This window comes from Lampris incognitus, chromosome 2, assembly GCF_029633865.1.
Source record: "Lampris incognitus isolate fLamInc1 chromosome 2, fLamInc1.hap2, whole genome shotgun sequence".
NCBI lineage: Eukaryota > Metazoa > Chordata > Actinopteri > Lampriformes > Lampridae > Lampris > Lampris incognitus.
In genome coordinates this window covers 122,501,717-122,521,592 of record NC_079212.1, presented here as the reverse complement: position 1 = coordinate 122,521,592, position 19,876 = coordinate 122,501,717, and the positions used below count along the sequence as shown (strand labels likewise).

Genomic DNA, 19,876 nt, shown 5'->3' with positions numbered 1-19,876 from the left:
GCTTGGTATTTCCACATGTCACTGCATATACTATGTCATGGCCAAATGACTGCAGAAGGCACTGCACTCTCTGGGATGCATGATCAGGATCATTTGAGCCTGTGAGTAGAGAGTACAGGAAGATAATGAGCGACTCTGGAATGGTAGGACATTCTGCTTCTGGTTTGACTTCAGGCGGCCAGGTTTGAGGAACATCTTGACTTTTAATGTCTGCTCTCAATTTGATGGCTGCTTTGGCTATAACATCTTGTACACTGACACTTTTCAGGGTCTGCAGCTCCCTTTTGAGAGACTGATTTTCTTTGGCAAGTTCCCTCATGGACAAGTTATCGGGATAGAGGAGGAATTTTCCTTTCTCATCAGGGAATATCTGCAAGGCTCCAGCAAACGCACTCTCCAGGTTTCGCCTTATGTGCTTCTTGGTTGATTCCTTGACTTGGGCAATGCCTTGGGAGTTCATTGAAGCTACCAGTCTAGAAGAGAGATCAGTCATTGTCATCACTTGAGGATTGCCAAAAAGCTCCATCCTGATGAAGAGGAACAGCTCATTGTATGCCTTATTCACAGCAGCTTCATACTGGGCTGCAGCATCATCATCTTCATTGCTGGCAACCTCTCCTTTGGAAACCTCTTCTTTGGTGTAAAGTTTATAGCATGGCCTGTGGTAGTGCCCTTCAGCTGCTACAAGGTCTCTACTTACAATGGCAAGGATTCTGCTGTCCCTTTTCTTTGTGGCTGCACTCCTGATCTTTGCATCAGCTCGCAGTTCTCGACACTGCACCAGTACTTCTCTCGTATTCTGTCTCTTGGAATATTTGCTGTTTTTCTGACAAAATATGCACTCTGCATCATAAGTCCTAGATGTACTTGGAGCATGTCGAGCTACTCTCTTAGATTGTTTCTCTTCAGCAGAGACACAACTTTTCTTTTCTTTTGCAAGGAGGCCATCAAGAATTTGCTTCATAGTGAAGATACTGTGACACTTTCTGTGGTAGTAGATTGCTGGAATCTGTCCCTCAGGAATGTCTTTTGCCAGTTTCAAAACTGGTGCATGATTTCGTATCTGAGCTGCCCTGAGCAGAGTTCTCCATGAGTCGACACTTTAGTGAAACCAGCTTATCTGTATCATCAGAACAGTGGATAATGCACTCCACCCGTGGGCGCTTTGGTATTTGGTAAAAACTTGCTTGTTCACCAGTGGCCATATTCAGTCAGTTTTCACCTGCCACATACAAACAAATACATGTAACTTAGGTGTATGACCACTACTAAAACAAAGTTTACTTTGCTTCACCAGCGTCATATTACCATTATTTATCTTACATAGCCACAAATAGATACATTACCTAGTTGCTATGCAACAGCTGTATTTTGTCCACATGAGGCCGCTAAAATCAACACAAGATGAAAGTTCCTCGTAGCCACTTTAACTAATCATATTAACATATACATTAAAAGAACATGCTAACATTATGGGAAATTAGCTTACAATCTTCTCCAGAGTGAGACAAGAAGATAGATACCAGTTTCCTCTATATGTGTTTAGTAGAAAGCTATCTGGCTGCACGTTAGCCTAGCTTAGCACAATGAATGGAAGTACACAGTACTGGTTATCCTTGGTTGTTGGCCAACTAAGAACTGTCCCAGAGTTTAAGCTAGGCTAATCAGTACCAGGGGTGTTGAAATGCTATATTTGTAAAAATCTGGGCAAATACACAATCGTGAGAGGCACAGAAACAGGTTTCCTGAAAGAAAAATGAAATAGCTGCTCATTTGGAAAGGTTATCATGTATTATTTTACTTCTGTTAGTGTACCAAATAAAATGGCACCAGTGAAGTTGTGTCACCTTGGGTGATATCGATATCTGGTCTGACCCATGGACTAACTGGCTTTGGTCTAGTTAGTTTCTTAGTAATAATGCCCTTCTAATTTAAGGTTCACAATCACCTCACACAATGAAATAGTATGGGTATATTATACATTTCCTGAATCTTTACAGTACTGTGAGTATTCCAGTTTTTGTGTTTTGTGTCCCTGATATTCCTAGATGCCACAGGGCTAAAAGAAAATATATAGTTTAGGCGAACATTGCAGAAAGATGTGTGTTATTGACGGGTTGAAGAGCTCAAGTGACCTCTATATTTGTGAGAAATATCCACAACAGGGCTTGAATGAAAGCTAAGAAGGTCCCCTTTAAAATGATACCAAAGACAATATTATAGAACATTGAAAAATGTCCTGACCATGAGGCTAAACCAGGATATGCACCAGCGTCTAAAATGCAATTTACTTTAGGGGGTGGTTAACTTCATGAGCTGATAACTGTGATACAGCTGCCACTCAGGAATGGTTATCATACCAAAATATCATCTACAGACATGGATCCTTTCAAAAATTATAAGTAAGTTTTGCCACCTTGAGTGTACCGAAATAGGAAATTTTGGGCTCTGGCCCATGGACTAAATGTAGCGAAATCCGGGGGCAGTCTAGGAAATACTATGGTTTACAGACACCCCAACCAGCCAGAGGAGGCGCTAGTGCAGCGACCAGGACACATACCCACATCCCGCTTCCCACCCCCAGAGGGACGCCCAACCAAGCCGGAGGTAACATGGGAATTCGAACTGGCGATCTCCGTGTTGGTAGGGCAACGGAATAGACCACTACGCCACCCGGATGCCCCTACCGTCAGAGTTTTGAGGTGCCGTTACTGTGGCTAATGCAACCTGCACAGTTGCGTTTGCCACTTCCAGTACAATAGAGACTAGATTGTCTTTCTTTTCTTTTTTTTTTAAATCTTGTAGAATGAGAGGAGCAGGACGGAACAGGAAAAACAGATCCCTAATTACTGTCTATTCTCGGTATTATTCACACAATTTCTTTCACATTAAAGCCGGGCACCAGGCACGCCACTAAACCGTACTGCTTGTACACAAGTCATAATTTAGACAGCTAGAGCAAATTAGATAAACGACTCCCATCGCCTTCAATGACAGAAGGATTTCTCATTTGAGTGGAAATTGAATTAATACCACCGGGAACGGCTCATGAATCTTCACAGGCTTTGGTGTGGAGATAACGTGCCGTCTCACATGTTTCAATTCCAGGCATATATTGATCTTATTTTTGTCCTTTAATAATAGTATAGTGGAGCGGAAATTCCCCCGAAGAATTGAAGAATTATTAAACCCACTCACAGCGGCCCACCTACTTTCATTATGTCATTTTGGTCGCCGATGAGCACTCAAAAGTGCATAATTGCTGCATCCATTTGTGACCTTGGCCGGAGTGCCGGGGCCAGCGTATCATCAATATGAGACGGCAAGACACCAGCACCCCGAAGCGAGAGAGAAGAAGAGAAAAAGAGTTAGCAGAGGGAGGGAGGGAGGGAGGAAGCGGAGGGGTGGGGGTTGAGAGGACGGTGGCAGTGCCATCTGTCTATGTGTTCTGACCCACTGCCCTCCTCAGCGCCCGCACACCCAAATTAGGAGCAGCGACACACCAGCTAATTACAATACACGAAGGGGGAGGGGGATGGGATGGGGATGGGATGGGATGGGATGGGATGGGGGGGGGGTGTTTAGAAATGATACGTTTTGGGGTCTGCAAGGGGGTGAAAATGAGCGGTGCCGAATGCAAACGGGAGCCAGGGAAAGGACGTGAAAGACAAAGAAGAGAGAAAGGAAGTGTGAGCGAGATGGAGAGGGGAGAGTGAGGCAGGTATAAGGAGAGGTGTGTAATGTTTTTGATAAACTTATTTCTAATAGTTGGAGCATCACCTGTCTTGACAACAAACCCCAGGGCAGACACCCTCTTCCCTGGAAGGGTTGGAGATGAGGGGGTTTTGCAAACATGCTCATGAACCAGCTGCACACACGCGCGCGCGCGCACATGTACACACAAACACACCCACATGCACCCACACCTGCTACACCACACGAGACTACTGCCAGAGGGAAGAATTACTGCCTCACCAACTCCTTCATCCTCTCCTCGTCTCTCATTTCCTCTTTTAGTATCCATGCTCTCGATCATCATCATCATCATCATCACGTTATATGCTTAGCTGTATTCAAGTTCATCAGAAAACTTCGTTTGTAGACAATGTATGTGATGGATTTTTATTTCATTAGAGACAGGCTTTTATTAGAGACTTGTTCCAAAGCTAAATAATTTTGACAATGACTAGATAAAGATTGTGAAAATATTTTGTGTTTGTGAAAAATCTTCCACTTATTTCAACAGTAATATGCATGATTCTGTGGCGGTGTGGTGCATGAGTTCATTCTTTTAATCTCGGCATTCAAGGATTATTTTATTATCGTTTTTTTATTTTACTGGAGACGGGCTAATGTTTCCCAAATAACAAGATCTCACTGGAAACACAAACACTCAATAATAACCTCAATAAGCCATCTGTTTATTTTTTTGTTTTGTTTTGTTTTGTTTTGTTTTTTGTGTGTGGTTGTTGTGTTTATTGGACATTTTACTGTGTCCCCATTCCCAAGCCTCCCTCTATTTCAAGTATAAAACAGACGTCCTGGCTCCCAGGGGTCTGAGGGTGAAGTGGGTCAAGGTGACATTACATGCTGTGACAACCAGCTCAGAGTTGCCAGCATGACTGTCCCGCCTCATCTGTCACACCTGTCACACAGGTGTGTGTCTATGAGACACTGTCAGGTGTCACTGCACAAAAGAGGACAGTCAGAGGGACAGTGATGGAGGACAGCATGGGGGGACTGAAGGGACTGAAGACTCAGAAAGAAGAGATGGCACAACTAGGGCTCCAACTACGGGGGAGCCATGGGGAACTCGACTCCTCCTTGAAAGACAGGAGCTCCCCTGAAAATGTGATAAGGAAAATCTCTAAATGAATCTCTAATGACCAAATGGTTTTTGCAACATTTCCGCAACGTGCATTTCTTCATTGTTTTCTATGACAAACAATTATTGTGAGTTTAATAGGGGGCATTCATCATTCATTCACTATGAAGATCCTTCTCCTGGTTCGCCACCTTGCGTGGTGGAGAAGCTTGCATGTACCAGTGATCCCAAGAGCTATGCCGTCCAGACTTTGGCTCCTGATAGGGTCATCCAAGGTGGATAGGTCAAAGGGGAGGTTCCAGACGAAGCGCGATCCAACAAAGACCTCAACGGCAGAACTGGCGGAAGATGTCTCCAGGTCACAACGGCAGTTGAAGGCGGATGAAGGCTGCAACAGAGGGTGGTCCTCAATCGTCTTGGTTCTCCATGCCATTGGACTCTGGCCACTCCCTGCCAAGGACCGTGTGGTGGCTGCAGGCGCATCAGCCTCTCCACATAAAAAGCTGTCACACGCAGGCGTCCACCCATTATGCAGCTCCAGGATCGGCCTCTATGCCCACCTGAAGACCCAGAAGGACCCAGTGGAGGATGGTCATACTCGATCCGAGTGACCGCCGACAAGGACAATGATGATCCCGCTGTATTATTCCTACGATCACCACCCAAATGTGGTGGCGCAATAGCAAACTGACATAAAAGAATAATTTCCTTATTACTGTGTGGCCTTGACCCAACTGTTTCTTGTTTGCTGTGAAATTATTTTACTCTGTTTTTTTTCTGTGTTTTATTGTAGACAAAACAACAAATATCATGTTTTGATATTTGTTGCTGAGGAACATATCTGCTGACACAGAGCAAGTATATATATATATATATATATATATATATATATATATATATATATATATATATATGCTTGCCTCATGGATGTTTGTTACAAATACTCATTGTAAGTCCTCTCTGAGGCGTACCCTATAACACAAACGGGAGCTCCCACAAAAGCCAACGTATAGTTCGCAATCTGGGCATAACAATCATTGACATTCATCTCCTGTTTTTCTTTCTTTGCAGTGAACTTGCTGGACACAACAACGATCACAGGAGACTGGGGCTGGCTAACATATCCGTCTCACGGGGTAAGAGTTTGAGACCATTAAGATTATGAGATCATAAATGAACTTCATATAACCAAGAATGGAAGCTTGTCAAAAGAATTGATCAAACCAATTCCTCACTGTGAACTCTGCTGATACCTACCCACATAGATTCCATCATAGTCGATGTGACTTCCTTGAAAAGCGGCTCGTGCCTGTTATAAGGCATGCTAGCCATGTTGCAGTCAAGTGGTGGTGCGGGCTTATTAAGTAGGACACGGCTGAGGCAGTGACACTATGGGCAAACAGGATGCTGTCCACAGCAGTGCGACAACAGGCATGCATGAGTCTCACATCAGCTCCCTCTCGCTGTCAATCTCGCGCATGTTGGCATGGCACAAACCGAACTGGGAGCTCAGACTCAGGGGAGGAGCAGTAAGAGGGCTCTGGGAGAAGAGAGAAGAGAGATGAAAGAGGAAGAGCGAGGTGAAAGAGAGGGCACAGTGTCGCCGGATTAGCATACTGTAATGCCATATGATGATGTGTGGGGTGATGAATTAGAGACACCCACAGTGATCTTAGCAGTGAGTTGTCACTGTGTTCCCAGTGTTCCTGACATACGTGTTAGCCAGCACCAGAAAACATTCTCTCCACCGCCAGTCCAGACAGCAAAAGAAAGAGGGTGAAGCTAAATGTGATTTAGTAATGACCCACCATCTTAAAAGGAAGCCCGAGTTCTCCAAAACTGACTTCAAGTTGTGTTCAAGTTTTAATTAAAGTAACTCATTCTTATTTCTGAAAACAGCAAGGGGAGGCAAGTAATTTCTCTATTGACAGGCCCACATATACATTTAGGTTAAATTCCATATTGTTAGATGAGCCTGTAGGGTTTCATTTGATTAGTTTAATAAGCTAGAAGTATTAACTGATGCCCTGATGACAGGCTTCTCCTCTTTTCACTGTGTACATAATAACTGCTTGAAATGAAATTTGAGGCTCAGATGTATGACAAAAGCTTCATGTTATATAAGATTATCCGCATTCCCATATTGAAGGGAAAGAAAGGATTTGAGGAACAACAAATAAGTCTTATTTAGAGACGTTGGGACAAGGAAGGGAACCAAGTCACTATTTATGATGTGACTGGTGAGAATGAATGTGTGAAAGGTGTTTTATTTATATTTCTATAAACAATCTCTTACAGTCTCTCTCTCTCTCTCTCTCTCTCTGGTGTGTGTGTGGGGGGTGTATGTGAAGTGTGAAAGAGAGAAAAGGAGAAAGAGAGGCAGTGACAATGTTGAGACCTCATGGGATCTTTGATAAATTGATGTTATGACAGTCTTTCACTCTGTCTCTTTCTCTCTCTCTCTCTTTTAAATACACACACACACACACACACACACACACACACACACACACACACACACACACACACACACACACACACACACACACACACACACACACACACACACACACACACATTGAGTCTGGGTCCATTTTGTTTTGCCATCCTAACAGTTTGCATTGTTATAAGTGTGCCAAGCCAGCAACATTGTTTTTTCAGCAGCTCTATACTCCAAGCAGGGTGAGCTCAGCAGTATTCTTAGGTCAAGGAAATGACTGCAACACAGGAAGACATTGTCTATTACCTGACCATTGTATCATGCAGAACATTATATATGAGCTGAAACACCCCACAACTATGAAGTCTTAACTCAAGCATGGTTTCACAACATTATATCACAGCACTGTATTTTGACCTTCAAACCACCAATCAGATGTCCCCAGACTGTACCCTCCCTTGTAAGTCTCATAAAGTTATTTTTGTTTTGAGGTATTGCTCAGGGGTCAGTGATGTCACTGTGATTGATCAGGGATGGCAAAGGAGTGAGACAGGAGCCATAGAGAGGTTATCTTTAGACAATACCAAAGGTGAGGATGCCACCAGGGATTTTTGGCCGCATGAAAATGCATTACATTGTGCCTCAGGTCACCCTTACCCTGAACAATCAATGTAACCACACCTCCAGAACCTAATGAGCCATCCATTCAAAACGTGCTCTTTATTTGTAGTAGCTCTCTCGTAGTAAATTTACTTGTGGTGATCTATGGAAATATGCATAATACTGTGCAACATGGATACAGGAAAAAAGATTTTAATGCATAGCAGTACAGGCCTGTTTCGTGTGTCTCACACTTATATATATATATATATATATACATACTATATATATATATATATATACCGACTGAACCAGTATACTGGAGGACAGGAGGGTGTGCTCCAATAATTATCGGGGCATCATATTGCTAAGCCTCCCTGGGAAAGTCTACTCTAGGGGGCTGGAAAGGAGGCTCCGACCGATTATCGAACCTCGGATCCAGGAGGAACAATGCGGATTCCGTCCTGGCCATGCAGCAATGGACCAACTCTTTACACTTGCAGAAGTACTGAGGGAGGCATGTGAGTTTGACCAGCCAGTCTACATGTGTTTTGTGGACTTGGAGAAGGCTCACAACCATGTACCCCAGGGCACTCTGTGGGGGGTACTGCAGGAGTATGGGGTACTGAGGCAGTTGCTACAAGTCATCTGGTCCTTCTATAACCAAAGTGAGAGCTGTGTCCGCATTCTTGGCACAAATTCAAACACATGTTCAGTGGGTGTTGGACTCCACCAAGGTTGTCCCTTGTCCCCGATTCTGTCTGTGATATTCATGGACAGGATCTCAAGGCGCAGCCAAGGTGAGGAGTGTGTCCGTTTTGGGAACCTCGGAATTGCATCTCTGCTCTTTGCAGATGATGTGGTTTTATTGGCTTCATCAGAATGTTACCTCCAGCGCATACTGGTGGTTTGCAGCTGAGTGTGAAATGGCTAGGATGAGAGTCAGCACCTCCAAGTCTGAGGCCATGGTTCTCTACCAGAAAATGGTGGATTGTTCCTTCCAGGTGGGGATGAGTTGTTGCCTCAAGTGAAGGAGTTTAAGTATCTCGGGGTCTTGTTCATGAGTGAGGGTAGGATGGAGCGGGAGATTGACAGGTGGATTGGTGCAGCATCAGCAGTAATGTGGATGTTGTACTGGACCGTTGTGGTGAAGGAGGTGAGCCAGAAGGCAAAGCTCTCAATTTACCTGTCAATCTCTGTTCCAACCCTCACTTTGGGTAGTGATCGAAAGGGTGAGACAGCAGATACAAGTGGTTGAAATGAGTTTCCTCTGTAGGGTGTCAGGACTCGGCCTTAGAGATAGGGTGAGGAGCTTGGACATCTGGAGGGAGCTCAGAGTAGAGATGCTGCTCCTTCATGTTGAAAGGAGCCAGTTGAGGTGGTTCGGGCATCTGATTAGGATGCCTCATGGGCGCCTTCCTTTGGAGATTTTCCAGGCACATTCAACTGGGAGTAGACCCAGAACTCGCTGGAGGGACTACATGTCCAACCTAACCTGGGAACGCCTTGGGATCCCCCAGGAGGAGCTGGAGGGGGTTGCTGGGGAGATGGATGTCTGGAGTGCCCTACGTAGCTTGCTGCCACCGCGACCTGACCCCAGAGAAACAGCTAATGATGACACACACACATATATATATATATATATATATATATATATATATATATATCCTGTCCTTTTTTGTCACTCCCAATGAAAATCTTAGCATCTTCAACTCTGCCACCTCCAGCTCCGCCTCCTGTCTTTTCGTCAGTGCCACTGTCTCCAAACCATACAACATAGCTGGTCTCACAACCATCTTGTAAACCTGCCCTTTAACTCTTACTGGTACCCTTCTGTTGCAAATCACCCCGACACTCGTCTCCACCCACTCCACCCTGCCTGCCATATATACATATGTGTGTGTGTTTGTGTTTGTGTGTGTGCTAAAGCGAATTTAGCCTTTTTTTCCCCCAACATTCTTTTTTTTTTTGTTTGTCTCGTAGTAACTTACTGTGATTCAATACAATGTACTGTGATTCACTTCCTTTTTTTTCCAGTTAGGACCGGTTCATTGGGCGCTGCATGGGGTTAATCTTCTGAACCTAGGGTCATGGATATTTAAATTAGTATGAATAGCTTGCTTAAAATTCACCTGTCTGGATTAAAACAAACGTGAATACTCAGATTTTTTTTTCTTTTTGTGAGGATAAGGTTCTGTGTGCTAGTCCATCCATCCATTATCCAAACCGCTTATCCTGCTCTCAGGGTCGCGGGAGCGTAACTCAGCAGTCATTGGGCGGCAGGTGGGGGGACACCCTGGACAAGCCGCCAGGCCATCACAGGGCCAGCACACACACACACATTCACACACATTCACACCTAGGACAATTTAGTATGGCCTATTCACCTGACCTCTTTGGACTGTGGGAGGAAACCTGAGCACCCGGAAGAAACCCACGCAGACATGAGGAGAACATGCAAACTCCACAGAGAGGACGACCCCCAAGGTTGGACTACCCCAGGGCTCAAACCCAGAACCTTCTTCCTGTGAGGCGACCACGCTAACCACTCCGCCACCGTGCCGCCTGGTTCTGTGTGCTAGTTAGCTAGCTAATTAGCTTAATTATTTCACTATGTATGGGCATTAGCCAACAATTAAACTTGCACCACTCACAAATTGACAAACCAACCTCTCTTTGTGACCATTTCTGTCATCCTCCCCTTTCTCTAACTTCTCTGTGTGAAATTTAATGAGAAAAATTCTGGCACAGGATACAAATCCTCTACACCAGACTCGACAAATTAAAACAAACAACCATGCAAAAAAGAACCACAATATAGTTATTAAAATGACAATAATCTCACAAATAATCACAAATCACATAAATACAATAGTCTCTCAAATACATTAGTCTCGCAAATAATCATTGTCACACAATACTCACAATGATCACAACTCAGCTTTATAATCATATAAAAAGTCCTTTGTTGACCAAAATCTATCTAATCTATTTTTAAAAGAATTAACTGAAGGAGCCTGCGCCACATCCTCTGGAAGTTCATTCCATGCTCTTACAGCACGAATTGTAAAGTTTTTTTCTCTTTTCAGAGTGACACTTTAACGGGAATAGTTTTAAGGAATTCCCTCTTAATTCATGCCTATTATTCCACAAACAAACAATAAGCTCAGCTGTGAAATCATATATTTGTGTGACCACGACCCCGCTGTCCTTTTGTTCTTCCACTTGCTGAACCATTAGATCTCCAACTTTGTAGTTAACACAGTTGGTGCTTGTTTTCTCAATGTGTAAATGTGCATTTTTCTGGATTCACTTTCAGTAGCCACCTATCACACCAGTTACTCATACTAGGGAGGTCTGCTTGGAGAGTTCCTTTCTTTTTTTTTCCTTCTTTTTTTTTTGAAACCCACTTTGTTTTGTTTCTGGAGGAGATACAATGCGACGCTACTCTGTCACGTGACTTTTAGGAGCTGGCAGGATTAAACCACCTTGTGTAATGGGAGGGTGTGTGTGTGTGTGTGTCATAAACTCCCTGGTTATAAAATTTTTAGTAATCAAAATCTTGATGTATGATTAATAAAGCTGTTATCACTATTTTACTTTTACGCCACCTTCCAACGCCCCTGCTCGGGGAACAGGTCCTCAATATGGAGAACGGCGCATTCAACACACATTGTACGGTTGAGAAACTGTTGCTTGAATGGAAAATTGTTCACAAACCTGGACTAAGACAGGAAGGGAGACAGTTTTTTTTATATTTAATTGCTATTTCTGTTTGTTATTGTTTTGAGGGGTGTTTTTAAATTCATCCTGCATGTAGATATTTTGGTAATATCCACACCAATTAAACTGTATTGAGAGATAGAGAGCCATCTTCACAATGCGGTTTTGTACAGAGGTCAATTAAAAATACAGAGATGAAGGGGAGGGTGATGAGGGACAGGGAGATATATCAGTAAAGATGAAATCCTTTTTATTCTATTTTCAGCCAGGTTAAACTGTGTCCATGAAAACTGCTGAAGTGTCAGCTTGCAGTTACTTTCAATTTGTCTGTGTGTGTGCGCGCGCGCGCGCGCATGTGGGCGTACGGGTGTGTATCTTTATTTGCATCCTGAGCTCTCTCTATGTGTGTCTCGTTTAGATGACATCATGACAGATCACATCTCCCACTCAAGGGGCTTCTTTCCATCCAATTTATTCAGGCAACAGTTAGGGCCCCCGTAGGCTGTCCCTGAAGAATTTCTTTCTCTCTCTCTCTCTCTCTCTCTCTCTCTCTCTCTCTCTGAGACAGCAGGACCTGTCAGATAGGGCAAGAAGACTTCATTATCTTCCATTCTGATCCGTGTTGGCCATGACAGGTTCATCCACTGGCCATTCCACAATCAATACTGCTGACAGGACAGTTCGTGTGTGTGCACATGTATGTATGTGTGTGCGTGTGTGTGTGTGATTAATGTGGACCATGGAAACCATGATGTGGATGAGAAGGTGATGAGCCGAAGTGTCAAAAGTCTATTCACTAAAGCCATTACCAACTCTCCCATACTTTCTCTCTCTCCCTCTCCCACACCACATACACATTGATACAAACTTACTTGTATTTAGTTGTTCAGCCATCTTGGCAAGGCCCTCTGCTTCTGCCCGTAAGCAGTTAGTTTTTCACAGCTGTACAGCTCTCTCTAGGAGTGCCTATCTAGCTGTGCCAGGCTTTTTGCAGGTGAGTGATGTTTCAATATAATTGATGGGGTAGAAGGCATGTTATGTTTCTCCTGAAATATTTCACTGTCTCCAGTTAGTTTCCTCTCTTTGAAACATCTGACTCTCTTCCAGGCAGCGTGTTCTAATCAGGAAAAACAATTGCCTCCCGCATCCAGTTTGCATCCTGCAATTTTATAGGAGAACCCTGGGTTAGTCTTTGACCTTTCACTTTGGTCCTCCTGATGTCTACCTGACATTGTAATGGTAATTGTGATGATGATCCAGTTGTTGACACAGCTAAGCTGGCAGCGCTGCATAGTGCTGGGTATGGTGTGTGGTGCTCATATCGCCACACAATGGATCTCTGAATGGACTTGGAATACATGTGTGGGGTGATTATGTGGATGCACCACAGGAAACCACTGTGGAATCAGCCAAAGTTCACGTTGCAATAGCTCCAAGTGGCTCCTTGCTTCAGCATTGTGTTGCTAAAAACAGCTGTGACATGCAGGTAACTTTGGTTCAGCAGTGAGCAATCTAGTTTTGAAAGACCCTGTGCCAGACTTCCAAAGCCAGGTGAAAGCTGCTTGATACAGTTTTGAAGTCGGTGATCAATGGTTGTCCTCAGAGAAGATTCTACTCAGGTGTTTGAATGATGAGGCTATTGCGAGCGATTCATAGTCAGTTGTGAAAGATAGACATGGTGTTGGAGCAACCACACCATGTCTTTTGGTGGCATTTGTTATAGGGACATTATGGCTGATGGGCTGACATGACGGTCCCTTGCAGAGAGGACAACAACACAGGTATCAGCAAGACTTCAAGGACCCCACTCCCTAGAGTTTGTGGTTTCTGGGTTTCCCCTAGTGTTGAAGATGCTTCTCAGTCACACCACTTTTTACTTTTTGAAGACATTGTCACTCAGGCTTTAGGGGTTTCAAAGGCCTTGGATGTTCTGGAACGGTCTACAAAGGACTATAGCGTCACGGTGTTGCTGTCGGGGCTATTCTCTGGAAGCTTCCATGCTGGTAAAATCTGAGCGTAATGCATTGTGATATCATTAATGAGTCACACACACAGACAACTGCATGGTATATGTGTGTGTGTGTCTGTGTGTGTGTGTGTGCATCTCTAGCTTGCCATGCACATGTTTGTGCATCACACACACACACACACACACACACACACACACCATTCTGTAGAAAATATCACCCCAGAATAGATAGAAATTACACCATATCCCCTACTGATCCCCGACCAGTTCAATTAACACTCCTATTCCTGAAAGGTTATTGCTGTCAAAGTACCCCCCCACACACACACACACACAGCAGCTGTGTTATTAAATCTGTTCTTGTTATGTGCTGAGAGGCGGAAAGGTGTGTTGGGTAGAGCCAGATATTTCCAGCAAGTTAATATGCAGACCTGTTAGTTCTCACAGAGCCCAGCATTAAGTCTGGAAATGCCACCACCGAGCACACCATGTGCTACACTACTGTCATCCCCTGCTGACTCTCTTTACCTCTTCATCAATCCCCCTGTCCTCTGTCGAATTCCTCTTTCTCTTCCCTCTTGCACTTTTTATAACACTCTCTCTCTCTGTCTCCACCCTCCTCTCTAATGCTTTCCTTCACTCTGCCTCTCTCTCTCTGCATATATGGGCTCAAAGGATTCCTCCATCGAACACGCTAATCTGAAATTAGATCTTTCAAAGCAGACAGTATTCTGCTCCTTTCTCTTGTCTGCCTTCCAGCTCCTTTCCTCTAAAAACACATGTGTGTTGTGTTCGGTGTAAGGCCTTAAATCAGCTGGGGCAGTGGGAGTGGTAAACTGTTTGGGTGGGGCGGGATCCGGGGCGAGGTAGAAGATCATCTGATTCATCATCTGATGGTTAAAAAGGTGTAACGTAACCTGTTAACTATTGTAAAAACAGCAGCAGTGAAAATTACAGATCAGATTGAATTATTCATATGTAGAAGAACTAGGTTATGAATTTTTGGATTATGTAAGGATATGCTGAAGATTTAAGAATAAGGTGGGGGGGGGTTTCAATGACTAGCATTCATATATGCACTTATTTTCTAATGTTTGGTGCATGATAAAAATGCACCCGTCATGTCAAAGTTTGGAAATTGAGCACTTTTTTTTTTCTTGTTTTTGTTTTGTTTTGTTTTTTGTTTTTTTGGGGGGTGGGTGGGGGGTGAGTGATGTCTGCAAGGGCTAGAAGCTGCTGTGAACCGGAGTCAAATTCCTCGTGTGCATGCACACTAGGCTAATAAATTTGATTCTGATTCTGATTCAAATGTTGTTTTTTTGGGGGGGGGCTGGGGGGTTCCCTCTTTTTCTCCCCAATTGTACTTGGCCAATTACCCCACTCTTCCGAGCTGTCCCAGTCACTGCTCCACCCCCTCTGCCAATACGGGGAGGGCTGCAGACTATCACATGCCTCCTCCGATACATGTGGAGTTACCAGCCGCTTCTTTTCACCTGACAGTGGGGACCAAGGGGACGTAACACGTGGGAGAATCACAAAATAGACCGCTATGCCACCTGGATGCCTCAAATTTCTTCTTAACCTGGATTCTTGTTTCTTAGTGATACACAAGGTACTGAAACCAAAGCTGTCAGTATTTTTGTTTTGTTTTGTTTTTTGTTTTTTTTGTGTGTGTTGTTTTTTTCCCACTTGAATATAAAAAAAAATGCCACTCAGTTTTGGTAAAATCATCATGTTAAGATGAATTTCAGCATAAAAATCTATTAAATAGATTTACACAAATCTCTGCAGGCTCAACCTTTTCTAATTTTGTCAACAAAGGACATAGTTTATTACTACGCCATAAAATGGGCCATTATTGTTTTTCATTTTTGTTCTATCAATCAGTCTGTCAGCGTTGGTGTGACGTTTTTTAAATGGAGACGTTTGACTTTATGAATTACACCTCACCTCATACATATTGTATGTTACCGTATATCATGATGACAGCGGCTCGGTGTCAGCCCCGGTGCTGTAGGGCAGATGCTCATGTTTTAATTCTCTCTCCTGATTGACGAGGAAATATTGAAAGTCCTACTGAGGAACTCTATTTGAATAGAGACACGGGCCAAAACAGCAGAGCATGCAGGGTACGTTTTGCACATTTGTAATGTCACCTGTAGGCTTTGCTTGTCTCCCTGCTAGCATCACTGTTCACTCAAAATTTGATTAAGCGAACTGTTAACTCAGCTTATTGTGTTTTCTTGAACATATTTCATCCCGTAATATTTCTTATTGTGGTTGGGTGATTTTTCTTGTTTAGAGGCAGTGGAGCAAATTGGAGCCTTCAGAGCAACTTTTCCTTTCAGGTACAGAATCTGAAAAATGAGCAGTTAAAAAGCAACAAAAAAAAAAACACACAGTCTGAGCAGACAGTTTCTGTTTTCCGCACCAGCACATCAAAAGCACTTTTCGACACATAATCAAGTCTGTCCTCAACCAATTTTCTCTGTATTTGGAAACCCATCTTTCATTCTCTCTTTCATCTTCTCAGACATCCACTTGTTTCCATATCACGCCTCATAAAGAGGTTGATATTGATTTTATTCAATACAGCGCCAGACTCCACCAGTCTTTCTGCTCTCCTTAACAATAGCCTCACAGATATTAAGGCGCCAAGACTGGAACTTCTTTGTCGAAAAGGGAAAGCTAAATGGCTCTAATTAAAAAACAAAGAGCTGCAAAATTAAAGGGGGGAAAGCGTCAGAGAAAATGAGAAACTGTGGACCAGACATGCACTTATTGTCACAAAAAGCTAGAGTAATTTGACTGATGCTGACGCATCCCTGTTGTAAAGTTGGTTATCAGTACAGAAAAGGTAGCCAGCGCATTAGAAACTATCATTATTATGGGGGCGTCCAGGTACCATAGTGGTGTATTCCGTTGCCTACCAACACGGGGATCTCTGGTTCGAATCCCAGTGTTACCTCCGGCTTGTTCGGACATCCCTACAGACACAATTGGCCGTGTCTGCGGGTGAGAAGCCGGATGTGGGCATGTGTCCTGATCACTGCACTAGCGCCTCCTCTGGTTGGTTGGGGCTCCTGTTCGGGAGGGGGAATAGCGTGATCCTCCCACGTGCTACGTCCTCCTGGCGAAACTCCTCACTGTCAGGTGAAGAGAAGTGGCTGGTGACTCCACATGTATCGGAGGAGGCATGACGTAATCTGCAGCCCTCCCCGGATCGGCAGCGGGGATGGAGCAGCGACCGGGATGGCTCAGAAGTGGGGTAATTGGCCGGGTACAATTGGGGAGAAAAATGGGGGGAAATCGAAAAACTAAACTAAACAAAAAAGAAAGAAAGAAACTATCATTATTGTTGATTCCTGGCCCTGTATTCATCTGCTTTTGACATGATGAAGATCGTCATGACTATATGGCAAAACACTAATCGATAGACATGGTGGTCTAGCCCTAGTGGACCGAGTTATGCACATGCAGTCATGACATCATGGGTTCAAATATAGCACGACTACTACATGTTGCCAACCATCACCCACTGTAAGTTATTCATGTCTAAACTACAGCCCGTTTTCATTACTGTGGCACTCTCCTCTTCTCTTAGTAGTAAAGCTTGTATTTGTCTTCAGCTGGTTAAAAACGCTGCAGCTAGCCTTATGAGCAAGAACAAAGAGGAGAGAGAGAGCTATAAGCTCCCATTTTAGCTTCCCTGCATCAGCTTCCTGCAGCTTCTCTGGCTGGTTTTAAGACTCCGCTGTTCACTTTTAAAGCATTACATGATATGGCCCCCTTGAATATCTCAGCGCTCTTATGTCCACATTCAGAGGAGTTGTTCTTGAAACATTGGGAGCTTAGCCGAGCCCAGAAATCTTTAGATTTTCCCCCGACAATTGCACCATTTTCAAGTTATTTCAGACTAAAATAAATATAAGATGTGAGATGCTGTGCTCTATCAAAAGGTTCGGGTCAGGTGTGTAGGCTGGCTTTCATAACATGAAATCAAAGTAAGCAAAATGAATGCAGTCTGAGTTCTCATTCAACTTAATGGTTATTTTTATTTTCAGCTGCAGGAGAAAAACCCAAAGAAAAAATAAGAGCCTTAACATTGATGAAGCAGTCATATGCTAGACTGTATGTTACCAGTGCTTTGTTCAAGTTTGAAAATTGACCAACCCTGGTCTCATAGCGTCTGCTTCTATTGTGCAACAAGGGCTCCTTTTGAACTGTGACAAACTGTGTTAACTCTGTGTCTTATCTATCTGATACTCTCCTCTTTTTCACCTCTCCAGTAGCTCTTTTGGTGTCTCATCCGTCTGTCACACTCTCATCTCCTCTACTCTCTCCTCCTGTTCTCTTCCCCTCTGTCCTGTCCTGGTCATTAAAAGGATGCAATCAGCACATGCCAACCAAAATCTAACCAATATCAGAATGTATAAAAGCAAACCATTAATGCACTATTCCATCCCAGAGGGGTTAGATAGTCATCAATGCTCATTATTCCATAAGGGCTGACAGTCACACAACACACAACACTACTGGATGCCAGCTACACGCCAATATTCAATGCAGCAACAGATACACATCGATCGGCATTCTAGTGCTATCTATTATTTAAAGCAGTGTAGGGCGAACTCCTCCGTGTTCTTTGTCGAGATATACTAAAATTAGATTTTTTTAAATACGGAAATATTAATGTGGGGTTTCAAATTCCCTCTGTCAAAGTTGAACAAATAAAATATGTGCTCATAAAAACCATTTGCGTCCTACCAACTTTGATTTGAAGTGTCATTTCTGAGTATTAAGGGGTGCATGTATTATTCGGCAGAATTGGTTGCTGTTGCCAAGTAATGCATCCCCTATTAGTCTTGTTGATCATGACAGCCCCTGACATAAGCAGTTCTTTCTTCTAGTCCAGCAGAGTTGGTGCCACTGTGGAACCAGTATTCCTGGCCAACAGCTGGTTCTTTTTTCTGTCGAAACGTAAAGAACCGGTTCAGGTTTAGGCACCGGCTCTGAACCAGCCCTCATATTGGGGTTGGGTGAGTCTGTGGGTGATCTGAGTGAATGAGGCGGTGTGGAGGGGAATCAGCTCTGGATAAACTGCAGGAACGGAGACCAGGTGTTATAGAATGGGATCAGATTGTCGTTTAGGGTTGCTGTGAGCTTTCCTAGGTTTGAGTGATCTGTAAACAGATTTAACAAATGGTTGATTGTTAATGTCGTTCTGTCTTTCCAGTTGAGTAATGTGGTTTCCTTGGCACAGTTAATGCTATTAAGATGAAAATTTGGACATGTTGTGGGATTGTAAGTGTGGAGAGATTGACTAACAGAGAGATGGAAGGAGAGAGGGGGATGGTAAGGTTGAGGATCTCGGACAGCTTTCTCATGACCCCCAAGCAAAACAGCCCAACTGGTGTGCAGAGCCAGAATGCATGGAAGTGGTGGTCTATTGCAGTGGGATAGTGTGTGCAGGTGTTTCTGTCTGTGAAGCCCATATACTCTGTGTAGGAGCTTGTATTGAATTTGCTGAATTTTTGAGTAGTATGACATGGAGAATGGGTTGTTACATATGGTTTGCCAACTGATGTCTAATTGATATATATTCAAGTCTGCTGTCCATTTGAGAGATACTTTATTGAGCCCCATGAGGAAATTATGCTCTGCATTTAACCTATCCTAGCAGTGTAGCTACGAGCAGGAGGAGTGGGCAGCCACTGCACAGCGCCCAGGGACCAACTAGTTCATCTTGCCATGCCTTGGTCAAGGGCACAAACAGTAGTATTAACCCTAACATGCAGGTCTTTTTGACGGAGGCAAACCAGAGCACCTGCAGAAAACCCACCGCAGACACGGGGAGAACATACAAACTCCACACAGAGGATGACCTCGGGATGACCCCCAAGGTTGGACAACCCTGGGGTTTAAACCCAGGACTTTCTTGTTGTGAGGCAACAGCTCTAACCACTGCGCCACCATCATGGTGAGAAAAGTGTTTGTAAATCTGTGATGGTAATTTTTGGGTTGAAATGAATCTAGTTTTAGTGGTAAGGGAGGAGTGAAGCTGTGGAAGTTATCAATTTTCTTTTTTTATGGTCTCTTTCAACTGTACATATGTACTGGTAGAGACAGTGCTGGGTAAGTTGCATGTTTGTTTAAAAAGGTCAAAGGTCATGAGAGAGTTGCCACTGAAAAAATGCCCCAGGCTGGCTACTCCTCTGTTTCCATGCAGGGAAGTTGTTGATGGGTTCCCTATTGATTTTTAACATGGGGTTATGCCAGATAGCGGTGAGAATAGAAGGAGATCGTTTGAGGTTAAGTA

The 19,876-nt window shown here is 43.7% G+C and overlaps 1 protein-coding gene across 1 annotated transcript in view; it reads left to right on the top strand.

Annotated features, from left to right (window-relative positions):
- epha8 (eph receptor A8) overlaps positions 1–19,876 on the top strand; it is a 130,897-nt gene that overhangs the window by 28,243 nt on the left and 82,778 nt on the right. The window contains exon 2 of the mRNA XM_056273777.1: positions 5,897–5,961. Coding sequence (XP_056129752.1) covers positions 5,897–5,961 — 65 coding nt within the window. The remainder of the gene's footprint in view (positions 1–5,896; positions 5,962–19,876) is intronic.